General features: G+C 35.6%; 1 protein-coding gene across 2 annotated transcripts in view; it reads right to left on the bottom strand.

The window, feature by feature from the left end:
* Window positions 1-9,332: 9,332 nt before the first annotated feature.
* Ubr3 (Ubr3 ubiquitin ligase) overlaps window positions 9,333-23,632 on the bottom strand; it is a 542,232-nt gene continuing 527,932 nt past the window's right edge. For both annotated transcript variants that reach the window (XM_090394146.1, XM_090394147.1), the window contains exon 36: window positions 9,333-11,098. In XM_090394146.1, coding sequence (XP_090250272.1) covers window positions 10,981-11,098 — 118 coding nt within the window. In that variant the 3' untranslated portion in view covers window positions 9,333-10,980. The remainder of the gene's footprint in view (window positions 11,099-23,632) is intronic.

Raw genomic sequence — 23,632 nt, 5'->3', positions numbered from 1 at the left:
TCCCGGAAACTCGAGTTTTTCATCCCATAAACTCAAGATAATCAGCCATAGAACCCACACAGTAACAAATTCTGTTAGGATTAGGCTCCAAGAGATGGCAGCACTTATTTGCCAGTCTCTTCATTGGCTGATGCCTATAATTAGTAATAGTCATGGGCTATCTATCTCTGATTGGCTACCGGCCTTCTCTATAAAGGGACATGGGTGCAAGAAACCTTTTGGGCCCTAAAATATTTTTCAAAGGTAAAAATTAAAGGATTCGAAATAAACGTATTGTAAAACCTCTTACTTGCAAATGATTTTGGAAAAAAAAAAACACATTCGAAATATAATAGGTTAACATAACGTTTACTGAACACAAAACACTAATATAATAGAGAAACAGAGATATTATTACCACCGGGTGGTGGGGGGCTAAAATCCCTTTAGTTATAAGCAAAATTAGAAGAAAAAAATAAAATAAAAAATACGTTTCCGCAAATGTGTACTGACTGTGCCCACTCGATTGTGGGGGGCATGTGTGCATTGCACTCACCGCAACCCCGAGATGGCAGACCCTGGCTACCAGTATAGATTGAACTGCCCACTCAGTCTTCAAAAGCTAGATAGGATTAAAAGGCCTTGCCTATTCCCTATAAGTGAACAAAAGGTATTAGCTGATTATTTATTATGGAATGGCCTACAAATTTTTTCATTAATAAGCTGTAATCTTTGATACTGTGGCTTGTCCTACGATTTGCCATTTTGGTTACAGCAGCTCCTGCAAAATATATGTGCATAGTCCATTATATACTCTCCCATTATATATATTTAAGTGATGATGCAATCTTAACCCATTTATGAACAATTTCTTCACATTCTTTGTTTCCGATTTCCTAATCTCCATCACTGAGTTATTATATTCGATTTGCAGATGCACAGATTAAAAGTTATGAATACTATCTTGTACAATGCTATCGTTTTGGCAATTCTTATTCCACATAAATTTATTCACCTGGCTTGAATATCAGACTTGCTTATTCTGTTATATTTGATTTCATATTTAATTTGCAATCTCTTCTAATTGTGTTGAAATATGGGGATTAGTTTAATGCAACTAAATGTAAGGATTTGGAATGCTTGCTACTCTCGTGGAGTTATACTGAAAGAATTGGAGGCAAGGAATTTTGGGTGATTGTAGACAGAAATTCGAAGTTCAAAGGACATATTGAAAAGGTGGCAAAGATATCTCAGAAAATTGCTGCAATGACCATGGGAGATAAAATGTTGGAAGTCCCATTGTATAAAGCTTTGATCAGACCATATCTGAATTTCTGTGTTCAGATCTAGTTCAGGATTTGAAGTAATCTTGGAGACAATATAGAGACGATAACAAAAATGATATCATGATAAGAAAATGTTGATTACGAGAACAGACTGAGGGCATGTAGTTTGGTGGACAGGGGAGAAATGGAGTATGACTGAGGCATTTAAGTTGTTGAAGGGTTATTATCATAGTAACACTGAGGATTTTTCATGTGGTAGGAGGGTCCCATAAGCTACAAAAGGAAGTAGTGAGTAGAAGGATAAGAAGTAAGTTTTTTGCATGGAGAGTGGTAAGGGCACTTGAATGCATCTCCTGAGAGGGTGGCGAAAGTGCAAATGGTCGCTGAGTTTAAGGAGTGGTATGATACTTTGTACTGACTAGTGCTGACCTCTTGCAATTCCATGGAGGTCAAGAAAATATAATAATGGAATGGCTAACAAAAATTGACTGCAGAATGAATGGATTTTACCAAAGTTCCACCTGCATTTTCGACTTCCATGGGTTTTATTCAGGCACTAAAGATTATGCATTCTATATTGGTTATCTCACCATTATCTATAGCCTCCTTTAATATTTATATAACTATTTCAGATGTTCAGGAGTTTACTTTGATTGGAATAATGGCTATGAGGCCTATACATTATGTTGTTTTCTCCAAATGCTAAGCTTGTTCTGATGAAAAATCTGAATTCTAGTATGGATAATCCTCTCACCGCCATGTGAAACAAGCGAACCTATTCAGAAATACAATATTATCTACTGAAAAGAGGAATATCTGATGAAGGAGTCAAGTATGACATATGACACAGGCAACAACAAAACTGAAGATAAAAGAAAATTCTGATTATCTGTAATTACTTTGAATATTAAATAATTTCAGTTAATAAAAGCAGTGATGAAATAGTTTTAGAAAATATCCTTGTTAATGCCTTCATAGTGCAACTGGAAGAACAAGAGAACATTGTGCCCTTTGATTGGAAAAGAACCTGCATTCAATTCTCATCATGACAAGAGGAATCAATATATGGGGCTTTTTAAATTGAAGGTGAGTTAGCCAATCTCATATGGAGGTAGCAGTTTTTTCTCCCAGAAACTCGTTTTTCATCCTGCATACATGCAAATCGGCCATGAGAACATACACAATTCATAGACAAAAAATATTGGTGTTGTTGAAACTCGTTTTTCATCCTGCATACATGCAAATCGGCCATGAGAACATACACAATTCATAGACAAAAAATATTGGTGTTGTTGGTGATAGGCAGTAGATGGTAGTGTCATTGTGTTTAGATGTAGGGGGAGACGGTGAGATCTGTATAGTAGAGTGCGCTCCCACTATGAGTCCTTGGAGGTGTTGTGTAATAATATTTTCTACTGCTGCAGTCATGGGTACATTTTCAATACTGAAGTTAGAAAAAGCAGTGAGAAATCTGAAATGTAAAGGAATGAAGGTTTTTTTTTACAATGGCTACGGTAAATAATTCAGAATGCCTGGTCAAAAGGTAAAACACTATGTGCCTATATAGAGGAATTTCCCTACTGAGTTTAAGATTTGAAGTACATGAAAATAGTTTTATGTAAAATCAAGTATAACAAGTGTGAATATTTTTAATGTTGTTCATGATTTATATGGATCATGTTATGAAGGAAAGCAGCATTAAACCTGACATGAAGAAATAAATGTTTTAAAGTGCTATGATACCTAACTGATTGCCTGGTCAGAAGGTAAGATACTGTATGACTGGAGAAGAGTTTTGCAGAATCCAAAAAATAAAAGGAGATAAATGAAAATGATTTGATGTAAAATTAGGATAATGCAAGGGTGAATGTTCTCTCCAATGTTGTTCATCATTTTATATGGATCATATTATATAGCCGGCCTGGTTGGCTGAGTGGTTAGCATATCTACTTTCCAGCCAAGAGACTGTGGGTTTGAATCCCACATAGGCATGGATGTTTGTGATTGTTCTCTCCCAATATGGACTGGGTCACCATGAGAGTAGTAGACCCAAAACCTTCTGCAATAGGAAGAGGCTTTCACCCTGCAGTGGGTAGATAAATAAGCTGTTAATTAATAAATTGAATATTATGAAGGAAAGTGGCATTAAACCTGATACAAAAATTTGGAGATATTAAACATAGTTCTTTGTTTTATGAAGGTGACTAAATTAATCCAATATAAGCCTTCAGGATTCTTTTATCTAAATTAAATAAGTACTGAAGTCTTCTTATATGAAAATTAAGAATAAAGGCAAGGAAATAGCAAACACTGCCTGCATTCTAAATTTATACAACGAGTAAAACAATTCAGCTATTTCAACATAATTTTTGTGTGAAGATAGCTATAAATATGAGAATAGACAATAGAAATAATCACAGCTGGTATGACTTGAACACATGCATCTCAAAGTAAGTTTACATATAATACAGTCAACCTGAACAGAAGAATTTAAAAATTGTGAATTAAGATCTAGATGAAGACTAAGATATGAGTGGTCTTGATGTAATCAGTAGATTCTTAGAAGACTGAAACATAAGATTTCTCAATACTGGGGACCTGACAAGTAACATTAATTTGAAAGAAAACTGCTAATAAGAAGAGAATAATAATATAAACTGGATATGTATTGCTATTATACTAACTTGTAGATTTCTCAATACTGGGGACCTGACAAGTAACATTAATTTGAAAGAAAACTGCTAATAAGAAGAGAATAATAATATAAACTGGATATGTATTGCTATTATACTAACTTGTATATTCCTTGAGGACCCATATCAGGAAATGATGATTCTCAACTATAGCAACATTATAAAAAACTCATTCACAATAAGGAACTATTGAGAAGACCAAATCTTCAAAGGTATAATACTGTTTCAAAGGAAATTCACTGTGCAAACTATCCCCTTAACAAATTTATGTCTGAGCTTGATGTGGTGGGGACAGACTGACTGTAGAAGTATCATAATATGCCATATACTACATTTGAGGAAACATATTAGACAATAACAATGACAAATATAAATAATGTTCTGACAACTGCCATTTCAAGTGCTTAGCTTGTTTTTCCTAAAGTCTTTCATGTACAATTTTCCTTAGCTTTCTCTGAAGCAGTTTTGCTTGTTTTCTCACAAAAAAAAAAAAGACCTCACTTACTTTTAATAATGCTCATTCAACAGTCAAGTCCAAATATCTCTTCTTGGACTAACTGTTAACTCCAAACCTTTCCAGGCATAATCCTATTACTTTTATAGCATCATCACCTTCCAGAAAAACTTAGCATCCTTTCTTGCTAAATGGAATTTTTCTTCTGACCAGTTACTCTGTATAAATCCCAAATCTGGCTAAGCTTGAAACACTGCTCTCATGTTTAGGATGGTATGTGTGAAACTAACTTAAAAAATCTTGATGCTGGTTAGAAAAGGGCAGTTCAGTTCATTAATGACACATCTCTTATTGAAGAGGATTAGAATTAGGATGTTTCTGCACTGTGTCACTTCTACAGATATTTCCATTATGCCTCCCATTTCTGTCAAGTAACATCTGCATAACATCCCTTTACAGTCAAATTGCATACTCATCAAACACCTCCCAGCCATCTTTTATTCTATCCATCTCAGTTTTATGGAACAGCCTCTTCTGTGAAGCATTTCTAAAGGACCATGCACATCATGTAGAATATCAACATGTTGGTCTGCTCTAGACCCTTGCTCGCACATTGCGTTTATTTGCTATAGACCTGCTGCCTTTCTCATGTTGGGGGTAATATACAATATATCTATAGAAAAATGTACTTAACATTATTGCTTGTCCTGCCTTTTTTGTCCACATTCTTCCATATCACTTCTGTATGTCTATGATTAATTTTCCACTGTATCTTCAAGAAATAGTTTTCCATTTTTATGTCAATAGATCTCTCTAATGATCAAGAGTGCTTCTTCTTGAGTACTGATGGAACTGAAGATTTGGCTAGGTCATTTTTTTTTAATTTCCTGTTTTGAAACTTGTTCACATCACTCTACTTGAAACTAACTCCAATAGAAGTTTATCTTTGCATATGAGTTGAACACCATGGCCACAGCTTCCTTTATTGATGACTGCTTGAGTCAATCATCTTCATTATATTCTCCCCTAACATGTAATGGCATAAGAAACAATTAATGGAGTGACAGAGAAAGGTAATTCTATCTACATAGTGTATTGTGCCTGTCAATTGTGAATTCAATGGCTGAGTTTGTCTGCTTTGCTGGATGAAAAACCCCAATTTCAAGGAGGTATTGAGATTGTCTAATTCATCTTCAGTTGAAAAAGCTTATAAGGATTCTTCACATTAAATAAATCATGTTATGACTATTAATTAGAAGGATCCAACCTGTTTCAGCCTTCTTTATCTTGTGACAATCATGTCAACATGGAATTTTTATAATTCTTCTGTTCATTCCATCACTTTATCACTGATACTTCCTATACTGTACCTATCATAATTTCTTTTGAGATCGTTTAAGCAACTGACATTTCTTTGCATAGTTTTGTTAAGTACTTTACACCATCATTAATTTCCTGATATGAACACATAAGAGATGTTTAGGTTACTATGACAGCACTACATGATTAAGTTTACATTATTATTAATCTCCTATCAACAAGTTTCTTCCAAAATAGTCTATTACTTGTGAGCACTCTAACATTTCATACTTCTAAGGCACTTGTGATTGAATCAATCTACCTAGACCTTGGTCTTCCATCTTTGCATCAAACACCTGTTTTGCTAACCTTTCCTCACACATTCTATTTAAATGGCCATGCCACCTAAGATTAGCTCTGCTTGCACATTCTTGAATGCTAATAATGTCAAGTTCCTTTCTAATATATTCATTTTTAATGTGATTCACCTTGTGTAGCTAAGTGGATGTGGCGTTTGCATACCACGGCAGTTGACCGCATGAAGGAAGACTTTATTTTGAATCTAGTAGTCGACTAGAGGAAATTTTTCTAAGCCTTTTTTTGGCTCCCGAGTTAGTCAATCTCTGGCACGGGCAAGCGGGTTTTTCGTCCTGTAAACTCAAGAAAATTGACTGTAGAACCCACATTATTTCAGACATTAAATATATTGTGTTAGAGTTAGGGATCACAAGATGGCGGTACTTGTTGAGCTGTCTCTCTTCACTGCATGCCGCTCAATTAGTGATAGCCTTGGGCCAGCTATCTCTGATTGGCTGCCAGTGGAGATTGAACTGCCCACTCAGTCCCCAAAAGTTAGCCAGGGCTAAATGGCCTTGCCTACTCCCTATACAGGAATAAAAATGCATTAGCTGATTTTTTTTTTTTCATCTTAGATTAGCTCTGCTTACACATTCTTGAATCCTAATAATGTCAAGTTCCTTTCTCATATATTCATTTTTAATGTGATTCTGCCATAGGTGCTATTGGTTCACTCCTCTAATTTTTCTCACAACCCTCATATGTGGTCTAGTCTTTGATCAAGCGCTTTATTTCTAACCCAACTCTCAGATCCATAACTTAAAACGTGTTTAACCACGGTCTTTTATACTGCTAGTTTGGTGTTTTGGCTAATTTCTCTCTTATTACATATACGTTTATTTATCTGGCTACCCACTATATACCAGCTCTGCTTATTCTGTTGTCTATTTCCACATTTAACTTGCCACCTTTACTGAAAACTGTAAAATAGGTGAATTATTTTACTTGTTCTACAGAATCTCCATTCAGAATGCAGCTGAAGTTTTCTATCCTCCTGCTTATTTTCATAGTTTTGGTCTTTCTATTGTTGATTTTCATGCCAAATTTGTTTCAGCTATTATTCAATTTAGTTAGAGAATCCTGGAGACTTGCACTAGGTATGTTTATAAGTACATCATCTGAATAAAGCAAAGAACTAAGCGTTTCACATCTCCAATTCTAATATAAGGCCTAATGCTACTCTTTATGATAATGTGATCCGTACTGATAATGAATAAGAGTGGAGATAATGTTCATCCTTGTCTTACCTCTGTTTTACACCAAACCATCTTCCTGTATTTCTCTTCAATTGTAACTGACAACTTAAATATAGACTATGTATTGCTTTATATAATGTTCCATTTATCCCATATAACTGTAATGTCATATGCCTTTTCCAGATTTCCAAAACTTAAGTACAGATCCTTGTCATATTCTCATGATTTTTTAACTATTTGTTGTAATGTGAAAATCTGATCTTGACAATCTCTATTTGGCCTGAACCCAGCTTATTCTCCAAGTTTCTCTTCCACAATCCTTCTCAACCTCTTTTCAAGTATGCTTCATTATTCTTACCTAAAACACTTCATATAGAAATTCCACTGTAATTCTCACATTCAGCTTTATTCCCTTTTTTCTTTTTTACAGATGGGTACTATGAGAGCTCTACTCCAATCATCAGAGATCTGACTCTCTGACCAGGTCCACTGACTTATGTAGCCACTGCAAAAATTTTATACCTCCATATGTATTCATTTCTGGTCAATTATCATCTACTCCAGCTGTATTTCCACATTTCAAGTGTTTTGACAGCTTTTTTCTACCTAAAGTACAGTTCGTACTTGAAAATTTTCTAGTACGATTCAGTCACTGCTTGGTTCATTTAAACAACCTTTCAAAGTAATTATTCCAGACATCTAAGAATCCTTATCTTCAGTTTTCATGTCACCTTTATCATCTTTGATTCCTTTCACAGTATTCTTTCTTTCATTTCTAAGCTTCTTCAATAGCTTCCAGAACATTTTGCTACCTTTGTGATATTTATTTTCAAGGTTTTACCAAAGTCTTCCCATGACTTTTGTTCAGCTAATTTTACACACAGCTTAGGTCTCTTACATTTTGCTCTACATTCTTTTAGTGCATCATATTTTTCAATGCCTTCTTCAGAATTTGTCACCGAGACTCCAAAATTTTTGTTACTGTCAATTTGTTTCATTTTTTTTTTCAATGTTTGTATAGTCGAGTCTACAACTTACCTTTAAAAGCTGCTTTTAAAGGTAATAATTTTTTTGAAACTTCCTTATATACTTTTATTTTCAATGTAATATTTATTTTTATTCTGCCTAGCACTAAGTAATAATCATTTCAAATCCTCTGTACACTCTTGTAACTTGAACAGGCATGAAGATTCATGCCTGTTCAATGCAACGACTTAGTCAATGAGGCTTTTCTTATTTCTTGAGCCTTCTCTCCATATGAACTTGTGCACATCTTGTGAACACTGTTAGTAATGACTGGTTCATGTCTTCAGCAGAAGTCCAGTGAATACTTAGCAGTATTATTAGGTTTGCCTTTTTCTCCAAATTTTCCCGAAATGTTCCTATATGCCTGGACGGGATTCATATTCTTCTCTGCTGTCCAGATCTCCAACAAGGACCACTTTTTTCATTTATGTCAGCTGCCAGTTCTAATGACTCAACCTCCACTTCTTCCTTAGAAGAATCTTCTGTGGGATCATAGGCAGAAATAAATTTCATCTCCCATTTCCCCATTTTGAAGTTTGTCCACATAACTCTATGATGTTACAAATCCATTGCAAAATTGTAACTGTATGTATTAAAAATATCCTTAAGAAAAGGTAATATGGAAAACAAATTTAATATTCATATAGTAATCTCTTAATCATTTAATTGCAATAGGAAAAAATTTACTGATCAGTTAGCTGAATGCTTAAGGTGTGTGTGTGGGGGGGGAGTTTCTAGGAATAAATTCCTATGACATGCTAATCTATTCAAGAAATTAGAAGAATTGGGAGTTTAATTATTTGAGGTTCAGATAACTGACAGATTACTATAGTTTAAAGGTTGAGTGGACGGAATGAACAGAACCTATACTGTGTTCAATAAACTAACACTAACAGGTGTCTGCTAAGTCTCTTCTTAGCAGAATAATTAGAGAAATGATTGTTCTGAGTTGCTCCTTCAATATTAAAATATTTTCATTTGTTTTTCAGCATGGATACTCTGTATGATGAAATGATATTCGTATTATGAACACTCTGAGACATTTATAACAAAGAAATAAAGATCATATATTACCTCTAAAAATTGGAAAAACATAATCAAAAACATTCCATTAATAAAATTACAACTTTGTTACACATCTGTTATCCACCAAACATTCTTCACATGATGCATAGCTGGCACTGGCATTCTTTTGATTCTTGTTTATCTTTTGTTTTCAGTACTAGTTTGTTATGTAAATATTTTACACTTCAGTTTATATGCACAAAGAATATCACACAAAATTATGATTCTTAATTTTTTTTTTTTTTTAAACATTTTTCTCCAGGCACATTTTAATTTATACAAAGTATTAAAATAATGTCAAAAGCATTATTTCTTTTCTGATAATCACACAAATTTTGAAATTAAAACAGCAATATGCTATTTTCAACAGTTTAAATGGTAGGTTAAGAGGTCACATAATTTATTTTTTTAAATTGGTTCTGATTGTTATATTTCATATTATATTAACTGCACTTATTTAATATAATGGTCAGATAAACAGTTCTGTTCAGTATTTATTTCCCCCTTTTTACTAGGCCATATCAATTTAAAACAAACTAACAGTCTTTTGTATTTCAGCCTAATGAAGATGTTTGAAATGGAATCTACTTCTTAGTGGATTTTGAATCTGTAAAAGGAAATCTTACAGAATTATTAGCAAATATTTCTCCACAATTTACTAAATAAATAATATTAGAGAATAATTAGTAAATAAAAAGGGGGAATATGAAACAAAAACTGTCAAATGAAGAATTACACATTACTAAATATCTCTATTTTAGAAAAAAAATACAAAATAATAGAAGTTATGAAATTATTTAATATGTAGAACATTTAGAAGTATTTTTCCATTTAGAACACTACATCCTTACATTCTTTGGAGCTAAGGTGTAATTTTGGTGTGACACTGATAAAAAAAAGAGTCAATTTTGAACTTTATTATACAATTGGCCTTGTATATTTAAAAAGAAAACAAACTACTTAAACAAGGTCAACCTGAGATTCACATTCACAAAATCATCTTGTTGCATTCGTTTCAAAAACAATGCACAAAGCCCAAATCAAAACGTATATAGCATTCTTATAACTTTACAACTTTGCCATGCATTTAAACTATTTAAAATAAAACATATTTTTTTTTTTTTAAATGTCTGTTTGCCTATCATATGACAAAACATGCTAGAATTTATTTCAGATGCATAATTACAGAGTCAATACTGCCAAGTCCAGTTTCTTGGTGAAAAAGACTATGCTATCATCATTATCAAATTAACGTTCTTAAAATTTGGAAAAGCATTTATCTGGTGACAGTTGAAATTTACAGAACACTAAATGATAAATATCTAATAATTTCTTTTATTCAGTATTTATATACAATTAATAGAATGGCTCAAAGCTCAAACTCTCAGTCTCAGCTTATATTATCGGGAGAGGGATAAAACGAAAGAGCAAGTCTGTCAGCAAGTAAGCAATACTAAAACTTTACACTGTTATTTTACAGCTCAGTTATTCACAACAACAGCCAGAAGACTGATGACATGGATGAACACACGGCCTCCAGCTGCCTTTGTTTTCTTAACAAAACTCAGTCTCTGCTGTTGATCAAGATAACAATACAATAAAACTAATCTGATAAAATGCCAATGTTATAAATTTTCTTTGTGCAAAATCCATCTTTTGTTAGTGTGGTCAAAACTATGATTTAACCACTGAAAATGAAGTAACTTATAACGATCTTCACTTAGGTACAAAGGTTTGCCACGCCTAAAAAAAAAGAGAGAAATTATTTAAATCAGTTAAAATGTGTTTATATAGATGAATTAAAATTAAATTAAAATTCTACATTAAATGCGACTCATCTGACAACTCATCTTAAAAGTGAAAGCTGTCTGCTCTCAAGAAAGGTCATCTGCTGCAACAGTGCTGACATGACTGGTTAGCTGAACAGATAACCAGTCATGTCAGCTCTGCTTTACTATCTACAGTGTTTAAATTCAGCTGTGGCATGGATGTTTATTAAAGTTTTTAGGTGACAGATTGTTATCATTCTTTATCAATCTCTTCCCTTCAAATGCAAGTACTATCCATGAAAAGTTATAATCCTATTTGTACATTAGTATTGTGAGTGAGATAAGGATTAGATAATCCAAACAAATATTTCACTTTTTTATGACAATTCAATAAGCAGGGTAGTAGTAGTCTTGCATTGGGTGAAGAAATTCAGTTACCACCTAAACTCATACATTCACAAACATCCGCACCTGCATGGATATTGTGATTGTGTCACAGGTTGATTCCACAAACTGTTGGTTGGAGAGCATAAGTGCTCCAGAGATGAAACGTAATAATTTTTAAACAATTTCAGTTAATTTTTGTATCAAAGTAACAGTATCAGAGTGATAATATCACCTTGCTTATCGAAAGTGTTTGAAAATGATTACGTTTGGTCTCAGTGCAGCAAATCACCATAATGTAAGGCAGTATGCACACCTTGTGTGGTGCATTACAGGACATAGAGCAAACTTGATATTAAGTGAACTAATATTACATGCAAGCAGTCATAGTCACAAGCATAAGGATGAAATCAAAAATGTAATTATTTCTTGTCAGGTATAACATAATTTAATAAGGAAAAACACTTGCTACAACCATCTCTAATCCAGAATATCATAATAATATAGCAATATATCAATTTACTACTTGCATACAAACAAATGAGTTCTGCCATTGAGATAGTTTTCATTATCTTCCCAGGTCTAGCTCCCACTGATGAGACTTCAATAAAGGTCATACAGCAGGTAATTATTCTAAGAGTTGAACAGATTCCTGCTGGCTAATGGCCAAAGCAAGTTGAGCATCTGGAATGATCCAGGTTTAGTGATCTTGCCAGGCATTGAGTCACTCGACAGGTTATTTGAGAGACTCAAAATAATGCCTGACATGGTGTATGCTTGAGAAGGTATTGTGTTATGCACTTTTGTGATACAGATAAACCTGATGTCAACTGCTTTGTATACAAATAGCAGAGTCATGAAGATATTCATATGCAAATTTGTGTGCTAAAATTATCACCATCATCATCAAATTCCTGCCATGTACCCTCAAGGGGGTGTACAGGATATGGAAGTACATGAAAAATTTACATCATTACTAACTTCCTATCAGTCTGTAACCTGCAAATCAGTCGACAGATCTTATATTTCTATCTTCTAAGGCACTTTTTACCGTATATCAATCCACCTATATCTTGGTCTTCCTCTGGGTCTTTTTCCTGCCAACCTGGAAGAATACAATTGTTTTGCTAATCCTTCCTCTCCCATTCTGTTTAAGTGACCATACCACCTGAAATTAGCTCTACTAATGCATTCCTGGATGCTGACAATGTCAAGTTCTTTCCTAATATCCTCATTTTTAATATGGTATTGCCACTGTTGCCATTTGTAAATGCCCCTATACTTTCTCAGGATTCTCATATCTGTGGTCTCTAGTCTTTGGTCAAGTGTTTTATTTCTAACCCAGCTCTCAGATCCATAAGTTAAAATTGGTTTGAACACTGTCTTGTATACAGCTACTTTAGTGTTTTTACTAATTTTTTTCTTATTCAATATCAATTTATTCAGTTGACTTCCTACCATACCAGCTTTGTTGATTCTGATGTCTATTTCCATATTTAATTTACTATCTTAACTAAAAATTGTGCCTAAGTAGCATATTTATTTGTAGATTTATTTAGCTGAAATGTTTTACTTGTTCTAAAGGTTCTCCATTCATAATGCAGTTGATATTTTCAATTTTTCTGCCTATTCTCATTGTCTTTGTCTTGTTATTGCTGACCTTCATACCATATCTATCACAACAGTTAGTTATTCAATTTAGTAAGAGAATCTTGCAGATTTGTAGCAGATTTATTTAGAAGTATAATATCATCTGCATAAAGCAAAGAGCTAAGATTAACATCTCCAATTTTGATATCAAATTTGATACTGCTTTCCTTCCTAATATGATCCATATAGATAATGAATAATAGAGGGGATAATATACATCCTTGTCTGACACCAGATTTAACATTAAACCCTCTTCCTGTACTTCCTTCAATTCTAACTGCTGACTTACAACTGAAATAAAGATTGAGTATTGCTTTATATAATGCCCCATTGACACCATATAACTGTATTGTTTTGAACAGCTTTTCTCTTGGCACCTTGTCATATGTCTTTTGCAGGTCTACAAAACTTAAATAACAGATCTTTGTTATATTACCATCATTTCTCAACTATTTCTCATAAAGTAAAGATCTGATCCTGATAGCCTCTATCCAGCTTGTTCTTTAATTAGCTTTTCTTCCACAATCCTTCTCAACAGTTTCTCAAATATACTTATGTAAATCTTACCAGGAACACTCAGTAGAGAGACACCACTATAATTCTCACATATATGGGTACTATGAGAGCTCTACTCCAATCATCTGGAATTCATCTCTTTGTCCAGGCCTTCTGAACTATGCAGTGCAGCCACTGTAAGACTTTTATACTCCATACTTGAGCATTTCTGGTCAAATATCATTTACTTCTGCTGCCTTTCCACATTTCAGGCCTTTGATGGCTTTTTTTCTACTTCAAGTATGGATATGTATTCCTGACTGCATCCCTGTTGAATGTTTTTTTACCACAGTGCTATCACTGCTTGTTTCATTTGCAATTTTTCAAAATAATTACTCCATACGTCAAGGATATCTTTTTCTCCAGTTTTCATGTCACCTTTATCATCTCTAATTCCTTTTACAGGCACTCCTCCATTTCTGAGCCTCTTCAACAACAACCTCCAGAATATCTTGCCACCTTCTTGATATTTAATTTCTATGTTCCTACCAAAGTCTTCCCATGTTTAGCTAGTTTTACACAGTGTTTAGCTTTCTTACATTGTCTCTGTATTCTCTAAGAACACAAGCTGACTTATTTGTCAGGAATTTTTGATATGTTTTCTTCTTTTCTTTCGCTGCCTCTTTAATTTCCTGTGTCCAACATGGATTTCTGATTTTTCTATCCTTGCAGACAACCTCACCACATGCCTCTCTGGCTGAATCTCCAAGGTTTATTTCCTATACTCAAACTCTTTAATTTTTTTCTTGACTAATGTTTGTGTATTTTAGTCTACAATTCACATCTGAGAGCTGCTCAACTTTTATTCACTTTAAAACTTTCTTACATGTTCTTCTTTTCACTGAAACTCAAATTTATTCTGCTCAAGACTAAATGCTGATCATTTCCAATTTCAAATCTTCTGTATACACTCTGGTGTTCTGCAACAGGGAGAAAACATAACTATCGACAATAACACAGTCAATGAGACTTTTCTTATTCCTTGCCTCTTCTCTCCATGTGAATTTGTGCACATTTTTATGTTGGAACATGGTGTTAGTAATAACCAGTCCATGTCCTGAGCAGAAAGCCAACAGGTATTAGCTTTGCTCTTTTCTCCAAATTTTCCCAAAATATTTTTGTATGTCTGACAATCATTTCCTACTCTGCTATTTAGATCCCCAACAAGGACCAACTTTTTATTTTTCATTGTATCAGTTGCTTTCTCTAAAGCCTCAAAAAACTCCTCCACTTCTGCCTTAGTAGAACCTTCTGTGGGACCATAGGCATAAATAAGTCTCATTGTCTAGTTTCCCCCATCACTCTACTTGAGCCTGCCTGCCACTCAAGAAGATTAGACTCGTATTTAGTGTCGAATACTATGGCTACTCCTTCTTTTCCTTGATTGTCTTTGCCTGAATATAACATTTTGTATTTATTGATCAGAAAGATCTCACCAATTTTTGTCTTTTTTTGTTTCAGTAACCCCTATTATTATGCCGATCTGGCACTTATCCAATTCCTCAGCTAGTTCCATTTCTTTGCCATTCAGGTTTCTTATGTTAATAGTACTGATCTTAAACTCTGGTGATGTTGAGCTGGGGTGTGTTTTATGATTTGTTCCAGTAGCTGACTTTTGCTGTTCACCCTGGTTCCCTGGCGAAAACAACGGGAATGGGGGACCTTGTTTAACCGGGCGATGCCCCAGTGCTAAAATTAACCAGAATTAAAAACAGGAAGCGATCATAATTTTTGAATGGCAAACCTACTCACAAATGAATCTTAACTTGGCACTTTAGTATCATAATGGGCTGAGAGCTAGATAACTTATTTTAGAAATCAAAGATAGTATTTTTTTTTTTTTTTTTTAAACTTTAGGCCTTTGATAAGCAAGCTGGGTGCAAGACTCAGTGGTTTCACACTAGACAACAAAAATCATCTAATATTTAAGTGTGATTATTATGTGATTAATAAGAAAATAATTATCCATATTAGTAATTTCTGCAGAGTTTATTTTCTTCAAGCTGAAGGCCCATGTTTAAAATCGAAAGCTTTGCTTAAAATTGTTTACAGAACTCTTATAAAATAGTTCATAAGAGAAAATATTAAGTACCAAATTATGGAAATGAAAAGATATGAATGATGAAACTGTAAGCTTACAAAATTAAGACCCCCCCCCCCCCCAAAATGGGAATTGGTAATAAGGAGGAACATTTATTTCTTTTCTGTATTTTCAAATCACATTGCACATAAGATGTGCAATGTGATTTGAAAATTTGTGTTTTAATGGATTAGAAAATAAGTTTCAATGCTTTTTATCTAGGGATGGAGACATTCAGATAAATATCACTTTTCTAATACAATAAAAAACAAAGTACAATTTGGAATCATATTAGCTAGCTTCCATTAAAAAGTTTCAACCAACAGAATATGGGATATGAAGCACAGCATGTATGGTGATAAGTGCTGTTTCAATTACTAAACTATAATAATATTTCCTTTCAGTATGTGTAAAAACTATTGCTTTTGTTGTTACTATATTTTTAGTATAAGCTAATAATTCCCACACTTGTTCCTAATGCAAAGTAATAGAACAATAAGTAGTATTTATTGCATAAATACACCAAGTTTTTCAGAGGCACCTCTGATGGATAAGGTAAAAGTAAGGCTATTTATAATTAATACTGAAATAAGACTTTTTAGAAGAGTTATTTAATCATTTTTCTGACTGTATTTCAGTTATATCCCAAAGATGAGAAAGATCAAAATAGTTCTGATCAATGATCATCCTATACTGCACTTAGTGTTATAATACACATGCTGCCTATGATTATTACATGTGATTCTCTCTCACTGGACATAATGTAACAAAATTGAAGTTTAATTAAGTTCTCTGGTAAATAAGGAGATTATTTCAAAATATTACTTCTACAATATTGGAAAGTTCATAATTACTAATTATATCATGTGAGAGGTAGCAATTAAATAAAATATGGTGGGTGGCAGAGAGCATTGGTGTAGTTAGTGGCTTGAGTGGTGGAGACAGAGTTGTAGAGTAGGTGCCCTCCCTCAGTGAGTATGGACTCTCTGGAGGTATCACATAATAATAATAATAACAATAATAATAATAATAATAATAATATAGATATCTCTCCAAACAAATACATTCATTTTATTCAACTAAAGATTACTGTTTTTTGCATATATTCATAATAGTGTTTCACAGTATAAACACCAAGAAGAAGTGAAAAAAAAAATAGTTTATTGAATTTACTAACATTTTGCTGGTTTTCTACCCAGTAAAATATTAGTAAGTTCAATAAACTAACTATTTTTTATTTTTTCTTGGTGTTGTTTATACTTTAAAGCACTATTATGAATAATCAACATCTAAGCCTTTCAAATACATATACAAATTATGCATATAGTTCTTTATTGGGTATTAATTATATCTATTATTGGGTCCTACTGAAAAATTGGTGGTGAATATGATATGGTGCCTATTAATTTCTGTTGACATGGGACATTTTGTTTAAGGATATGATTTACTTGCACAACAGCAAGTAAAACATTTCAAGTCTCTAAGGTGATGACACCAGTAATGTACATAAAGAGAGTAAATATAAATAAATGTATTGCTACTGTAGTTAAATTAAATAACAAACCTCCCTTAAAAAAATTCTCCCCAACAGTAAAAAGTCCTTCTTCCATATTCACTTTAACAACATTTGTGCTTTAAACACCAACCTAAATGATGTGCATCATCACCTGCAGACCTCCAAACCTGATCTCTTATTTTTGACTGAATCCCACATTTCTACCACAGCATCCACAGTCTATCTTCACTGTTTAAAATATACCCTATATGATTTCTTCCAGAACCACAATGGTACTTATTCTTTTGTGTGATCCGGCATTCCTTCCCAGAGGATGCTTAACCCCGAATCTCCCCCTTTTTTTTTTTTTGACCTTCTGTGGCATGAGATTTCCCTGCCTCATTATGTTTCATTCATCTGCTATCTCTACCATTACCCCAATTTTAAAAATCATTTTGACCTCTTTAATCTCTTATCTGTGAAGCTTGATTTCATACAATCCAAATTCCCACACAGCAAAGTTATTTTCCTTGATGAGTTTAATGTTTAAATATCTAACTAGCTTCCTTTCTAGAATTCCACTGACCAAGATGAGAGAGAAGCAGAGATAATTGTTATCAGTAATGATTTAAAATAAACCATTTATTTCTCAATCAGAATCCTTGACAATTCTCTCCACACCCAACACTCTGGATCTTTTCTTAACCAGTTCTCCCAGGTATACTGTTGAGGTGACCACTCCACTTGGTAATTCAGATCACAATCTCATCCAAGTTTCATCTCTTGTGGAATGTCCTTCCCTCAGCCATTCATAATCTTGTGTAGTTTGGTATTACAATGTCAAGTTGGAATATCTCTGCAACTTTTACCCTTCCTTTCCACAGTCAGAACTGATTCCATCCTCACATCCAGATACTTGTTATGAAGTTGTATCTGAAATTACACATGCTGGAATGAAGGCTTTTATTCAGCACTCAGTCCCAACTATATCCAAGCCATTTTTTCAAAGAATGTGCCATGGCAGTTCAAGAAAAGTAAACAGGTTATTATAAATGGCTTAAGACAAGAACTCTAGCTTAAGTACAAACTATACTTTAGCCCACAATACTTACAAAACCATCATTAAAAAAGCTAAGTCTAATTTTGATTGGTTCAAATTTTTGATTTTGAGTTTGCTAAATGAGGCACCTTCTGGTCCCTCACAAAAGCCATTGGATATAACTTTTATCCATCTATGCTTAATACTTAACTCTAGCTTAAGTACAAACTATACTTTAGCCCACAATACTTACAAAACCATCATTAAAAAAGCTAAGTCTAATTTTGATTGGTTCAAATTTTTGATTTCGAGTTTGCTAAATGAAGAAAACTTACCACCTGTGCCAATGGCAGTTGTGCCTTCTGGTCCCTCACAAAAGCCATTGGATATAACTTTTATCCATCTATGCTTCCAGCTCTTTCTCATTTAAATGGCAGCACTGTAACATTATCATCTAAAGATAATGATGATTTTCTGGCATCATTCTTCTCACCCAACTCCTGAACAACTGATGAAAGCAAATCTTCTCCTTCTTTACCTGGAACACTGCATTGCATGCCTCCTGTAGCCTTCTTCCAGAAAACATCAGAAGAATCTTGAACAACCTAGACACCAAAAAAGGCTTCTGGTCATGGTCAGTTGTGCTCAAGAGATGTGCTCTCGAATTAACACCTGTTCTTTATCATCTATTCACTGTTATATTCAGCTGGATTCCACCCTACAACTTAAAAGAAAGCCCACATACAGTCCATTAAAAAAAGGCACTAAATTTGAGGGTCTGGTATCAAGGACTTCTCAACAAATTACCATCTTCTGGTATGCCTTCCTTGCTTTGTAATTGGGTTGCAAGTTTTTTCTCTCCCTCTCTCTCTGGTCATTCACTACATGTAGTGGTGGAAGATGTTCTCTCTTCATATTTTCCTGTTAATGCAGGTGTTCCTCAGCACTCTGTTATTTCATCAACCCTCTTCCTTTTATATATATATATAAACGATCTGCTCTCACTGACGTCAAACTCTATTAACAGTTTTGCTGATGATAGCACTCTCCACTCATCCTACTCATACAACAAACTCTGCAGAGCTCAAATATCTAAAGCTTCAAGCTCATCCACAATAAGAGCCTTGAACACTGATCATTACAAAATCCTGCAATGGGGAAACAACAACCCAGTCACCTTCGATGCTTCCCAAACACAGGTTTGCCCATTTTCTTAAAAAAATAAAAAAAAAATCTTAGTTCTTCTCTACTTACTTTTGATAAAACTTTTTGCACATTTTCTTAAAAAAAAAAAAAAAAAAAAAAAAATCTTAGTTCTTCTCTACTTACTTTTGATAAAACTTAATAGTTAAGACTAGATCTCTGTTCTTGAACTGACTCTTATTCCGTCAGTTCAAGAACAGAGTATTTTCCGGCATAATCACATAACTTAAGCAGCATCTTGAGCTTCCAGAAAACTTTTTTGCTCAAGACACTGCTTCTTCCCTGATGTTGTTTACTCTATATAACTCCCAAATCCACACAACCCTGGAATACTACTTTCATATTCAAATAATGCACTTAAGTCAACTCTAAAAATTCTTGATGCAGTTCAGAAGAGAGCTATCTGGTTGGTAGATTGATTGATGATCCCTCTCTTAAGCCACTGTCTCATAGATGGTCAGTATCTGCATGTCTCTTCTACAGATATTTCTATGGCAACTGTTCAGCAGAACTAGCATCCATTATGCCCCACACTCACATTCCTGCTAAACCTACAGAAACATGAGCTACTGCTCATGTTCCTCTAATTTAACTGCTATTTAAAGTGAATTACCTAATTCTACATCCCAAAGCTCTGTGCAGCAGTAGTAGATGTAAAGGAATTGAAGATCTCAAGACAGCTGTAAGTACTGTGAACTTTCCAACAAAAAGATTTTTTCTACTTTAAGCAAGCAGTCATGCACTACTGATATGCCTGCAGCACGAAGCAAAGTTGGTGGCTGCAGAGCGCTATGAATCTCACTAACTCTAACAAACCAGTAGTAGTAGTAGTAAAGAAATGCCATAGTTGGAAGCTGTATATTACTGACAATAAAAAAAATGAGCATTCAGTGTGATTTTTGCTGCCAGTTGCACACTAATTACACAAAGATCAACAAATCACCAGTAAAACTCCTCATCAACCTCAGTCAGCTATTCTTTGTCCCCTGTGTTTCCCTTCCATAAAATAGTTACTAAATCTTGGAAAGTGCATGGACAGCCTAGAACAGTGGCTTATTATGCTTGATAATACTTTCTTGCATAAAATCAATGCACTAAAAAATAAAAAATCCAAGTCAATGACTTGATATTAATGTGGCCAACCACTGAAAATGCTAATGAACTTTGCAATCTCATTGCCATGTCAGTTCAAGATCTCAGTGCAGGCAGAGAATAAAAAATACAATGCTATTGCAATGAACTTTCATTCCAAAACAGATGCAACACTAAACAACAACATCTGCAAGCTCATTGAAAATTGCAAATCTGACCCTGGGAAAATCATCAGATGTTACTGCTTCGAGCCCATTGGGGGGGGGGGGTGGGGGGGGGGGGGGGTGGGGGGGGGGGGGGGTGGGGGGGGGGGGGGGTGGGGGGGGGGGGGGGTGGGGGGGGGGGGGGGTGGGGGGGGGGGGGGGTGGGGGGGGGGGGGGGTGGGGGGGGGGGGGGGTGGGGGGGGGGGGGGGTGGGGGGGGGGGGGGGTGGGGGGGGGGGGGGGTGGGGGGGGGGGGGGGTGGGGGGGGGGGGGGGTGGGGGGGGGGGGGGGTGGGGGGGGGGGGGGGTGGGGGGGGGGGGGGGTGGGGGGGGGGGGGGGTGGGGGGGGGGGGGGGTGGGGGGGGGGGGGGGTGGGGGGGGGGGGGGGTGGGGGGGGGGGGGGGTGGGGGGGGGGGGGGGTGGGGGGGGGGGGGGGTGGGGGGGGGGGGGGGTGGGGGGGGGGGGGGGTGGGGGGGGGGGGGGGTGGGGGGGGGGGGGGGTGGGGGGGGGGGGGGGTGGGGGGGGGGGGGGGTGGGGGGGGGGGGGGGTGGGGGGAAATCATCAGCATTGTCACCACGAACCATGGGCTCACTGCCTGTTGGTGTCCCATGCCTTCTTCACTATCTTCTTCTTCCAACTTTTTTTGACCAGTGCACAGCGTCACAGTTTCTGTAAACCCATTCTACAGCAGTCCTTTATGTCGTCTATTCATTCTCTGTATGGTCTATCTCTTCTGTTTACATCATCCATAATACCATAATATAATACCAAACATGTCTTTATCTTTTGGTCCTCACTCATTCTGCAGATGAGTCCAAATAATTCCAGTTTCCATTGTATAATCTTCTGCATTAGATTCTCCTTTGGTTGTATTCTTCAGATAGAGCTCTTCATTTGTGATTTGCTGTACCCTATCCTATTCTTAGAATCTTCCTGTAACACATTCTCTCAAATGCCAAAATTCTTTTTTGTGATTCTTTATTTATTACCCACGTTTCAGATCCATACAGTACACTGCTGAAGATGCATGTTTCTAGTACTCTTAGTTTTGTTTGCAGGCTGATTACTTTACTTTTCCAGATGTTATCCATGGGCTTCAGATTTGTTCTTCCCTTTGCAATTCTGATCTTTATTTCTTTTTTACATCACCAATGACCTCATGCAAATAGTATACATGCCTACCTGAGTACCAGACAACCCCAACCACTCTCAAAATAATTTGGACCCCTTCCTCACTAGTGACCCATCCAAGTACACCATTACTGTAGTCTGTTCCCAAGGAAGCTTGGACCACAGTCTTGTGCTGCTATCTTCTCTATGAAACAACACAAACACAATCACTCACATCCAGGCATCATATGCATTACAAGAAAGTCAAGTGGGATATAAAAATAAATAAAAAATGGCAAAATATATATACCTATATAAAATTGATAAAAATGAAAAAAAAAAAAAAATCCTCAGTTCATCCAAGGTACAAATGTACTACAGGTTTACCAATAACCTTTCAGGGATAGGAACCACAAAAAAATCTATGCAACTACTATGCCACATTTCTTTGGAATGATTATTACAGTACACTGTAATAATCATTCCAAACATAGGTTAGGAATCATCCAGCACATAAGTTAGTGTGGTATACGAGTTTGGCAACTCGTATAGCACACTAACCTATGTGCTGAATGTATCCCCAAAATAATTCTTACTGGCATGGAAACTATTCCACTCTATAATAAATTTAGTTTAATCCTTTATCCAAGTGTAAGCAAACAAAGTTTGTGCCTGAAGTAGCTTTAGAACTGAGGCAACTCATGGTAAAGGTGGACTATGCTCTCATCGCTAAGTGATGAGAGCTTATATGATGAGATCTCCCATGATACAATGCACATCTCCTTGCAGACATGTGCAATGCTATGCATTAAGGGAAGGGCCACTACCCAGACCGGTTTCAACCTTTATTGAGGTCTCATCAGTGGGAGCCAGACCCAGAGGTGGTGATACTAAGGTGGAAGTAATGGAGAAGTCATATTTACCTATACGAGTTGCCAAAAGGTGTCTCACCTTATTATTAAATTACTCTGGATTCCTGAAGATACTTCAGGTGCAAATTTTGTTGGCTTATACTTGGATAAAGGATTAAACTAAATTTGTTATAGTCTAACCAAGTGGGGAAAAAACTTCTTTCACTATAACCAGAGTAATTTAATAATAAGGTGGCAACAAAACCCTTTGGCAACTCGTATAGGTAAATATGACTTCTCCATTACTTCCACCTTGGTATCACTACCTCTGGGTCTAGCTCCCACTGACAAGACCTCAATAAAGGTTGAAACCAGTCTGGGTAGTGTCCCTTAATGCATAGCATTATACATGTCTGCAAGGAGATGTGCTTTGCATTATGGAAGATACTAAAACAAGTGATGAGAGCTTAGTCCACCTTTACCACGAGTTGCCTCAGTCCTGAAGATACTTCAGGCACAAACTTTTTTTGCTTACACTTGAATAATGGATTAAACTAAATTTATTATAGTCTAACCAATTAGGAAAAAACTTCCAACATTCCACTCTATGTTTACATCCCCTATCCAAGCCTTGGTTCTCCCACAGATGTGCCAAAGCTGTACAAGAGAAGAATTAAGCGTACCGTAACTGGCTTGCATCCAAAAGTCCATCTACTTACACCAAAGTCCAGAATAGTTGCAAGAAAATCCACATATCAAAAAATGACTGAAAGAACTAACAGTAAGAAACTTACATCCTGCCTGCATGGCAGCCATGCCTTCTGGTCTAGCCAAAGCCATTGGTCACG

This window comes from Typopeltis vanoorti, chromosome 6 (genome assembly GCF_054136105.1).
Source record: "Typopeltis vanoorti isolate ZY-2024b chromosome 6, IOZ_Tvanoo_1.0, whole genome shotgun sequence".
In the NCBI taxonomy this organism is placed as follows: domain Eukaryota; kingdom Metazoa; phylum Arthropoda; class Arachnida; order Uropygi; family Thelyphonidae; genus Typopeltis; species Typopeltis vanoorti.
This window is presented reverse-complemented; position numbering and strand designations above follow the sequence as displayed.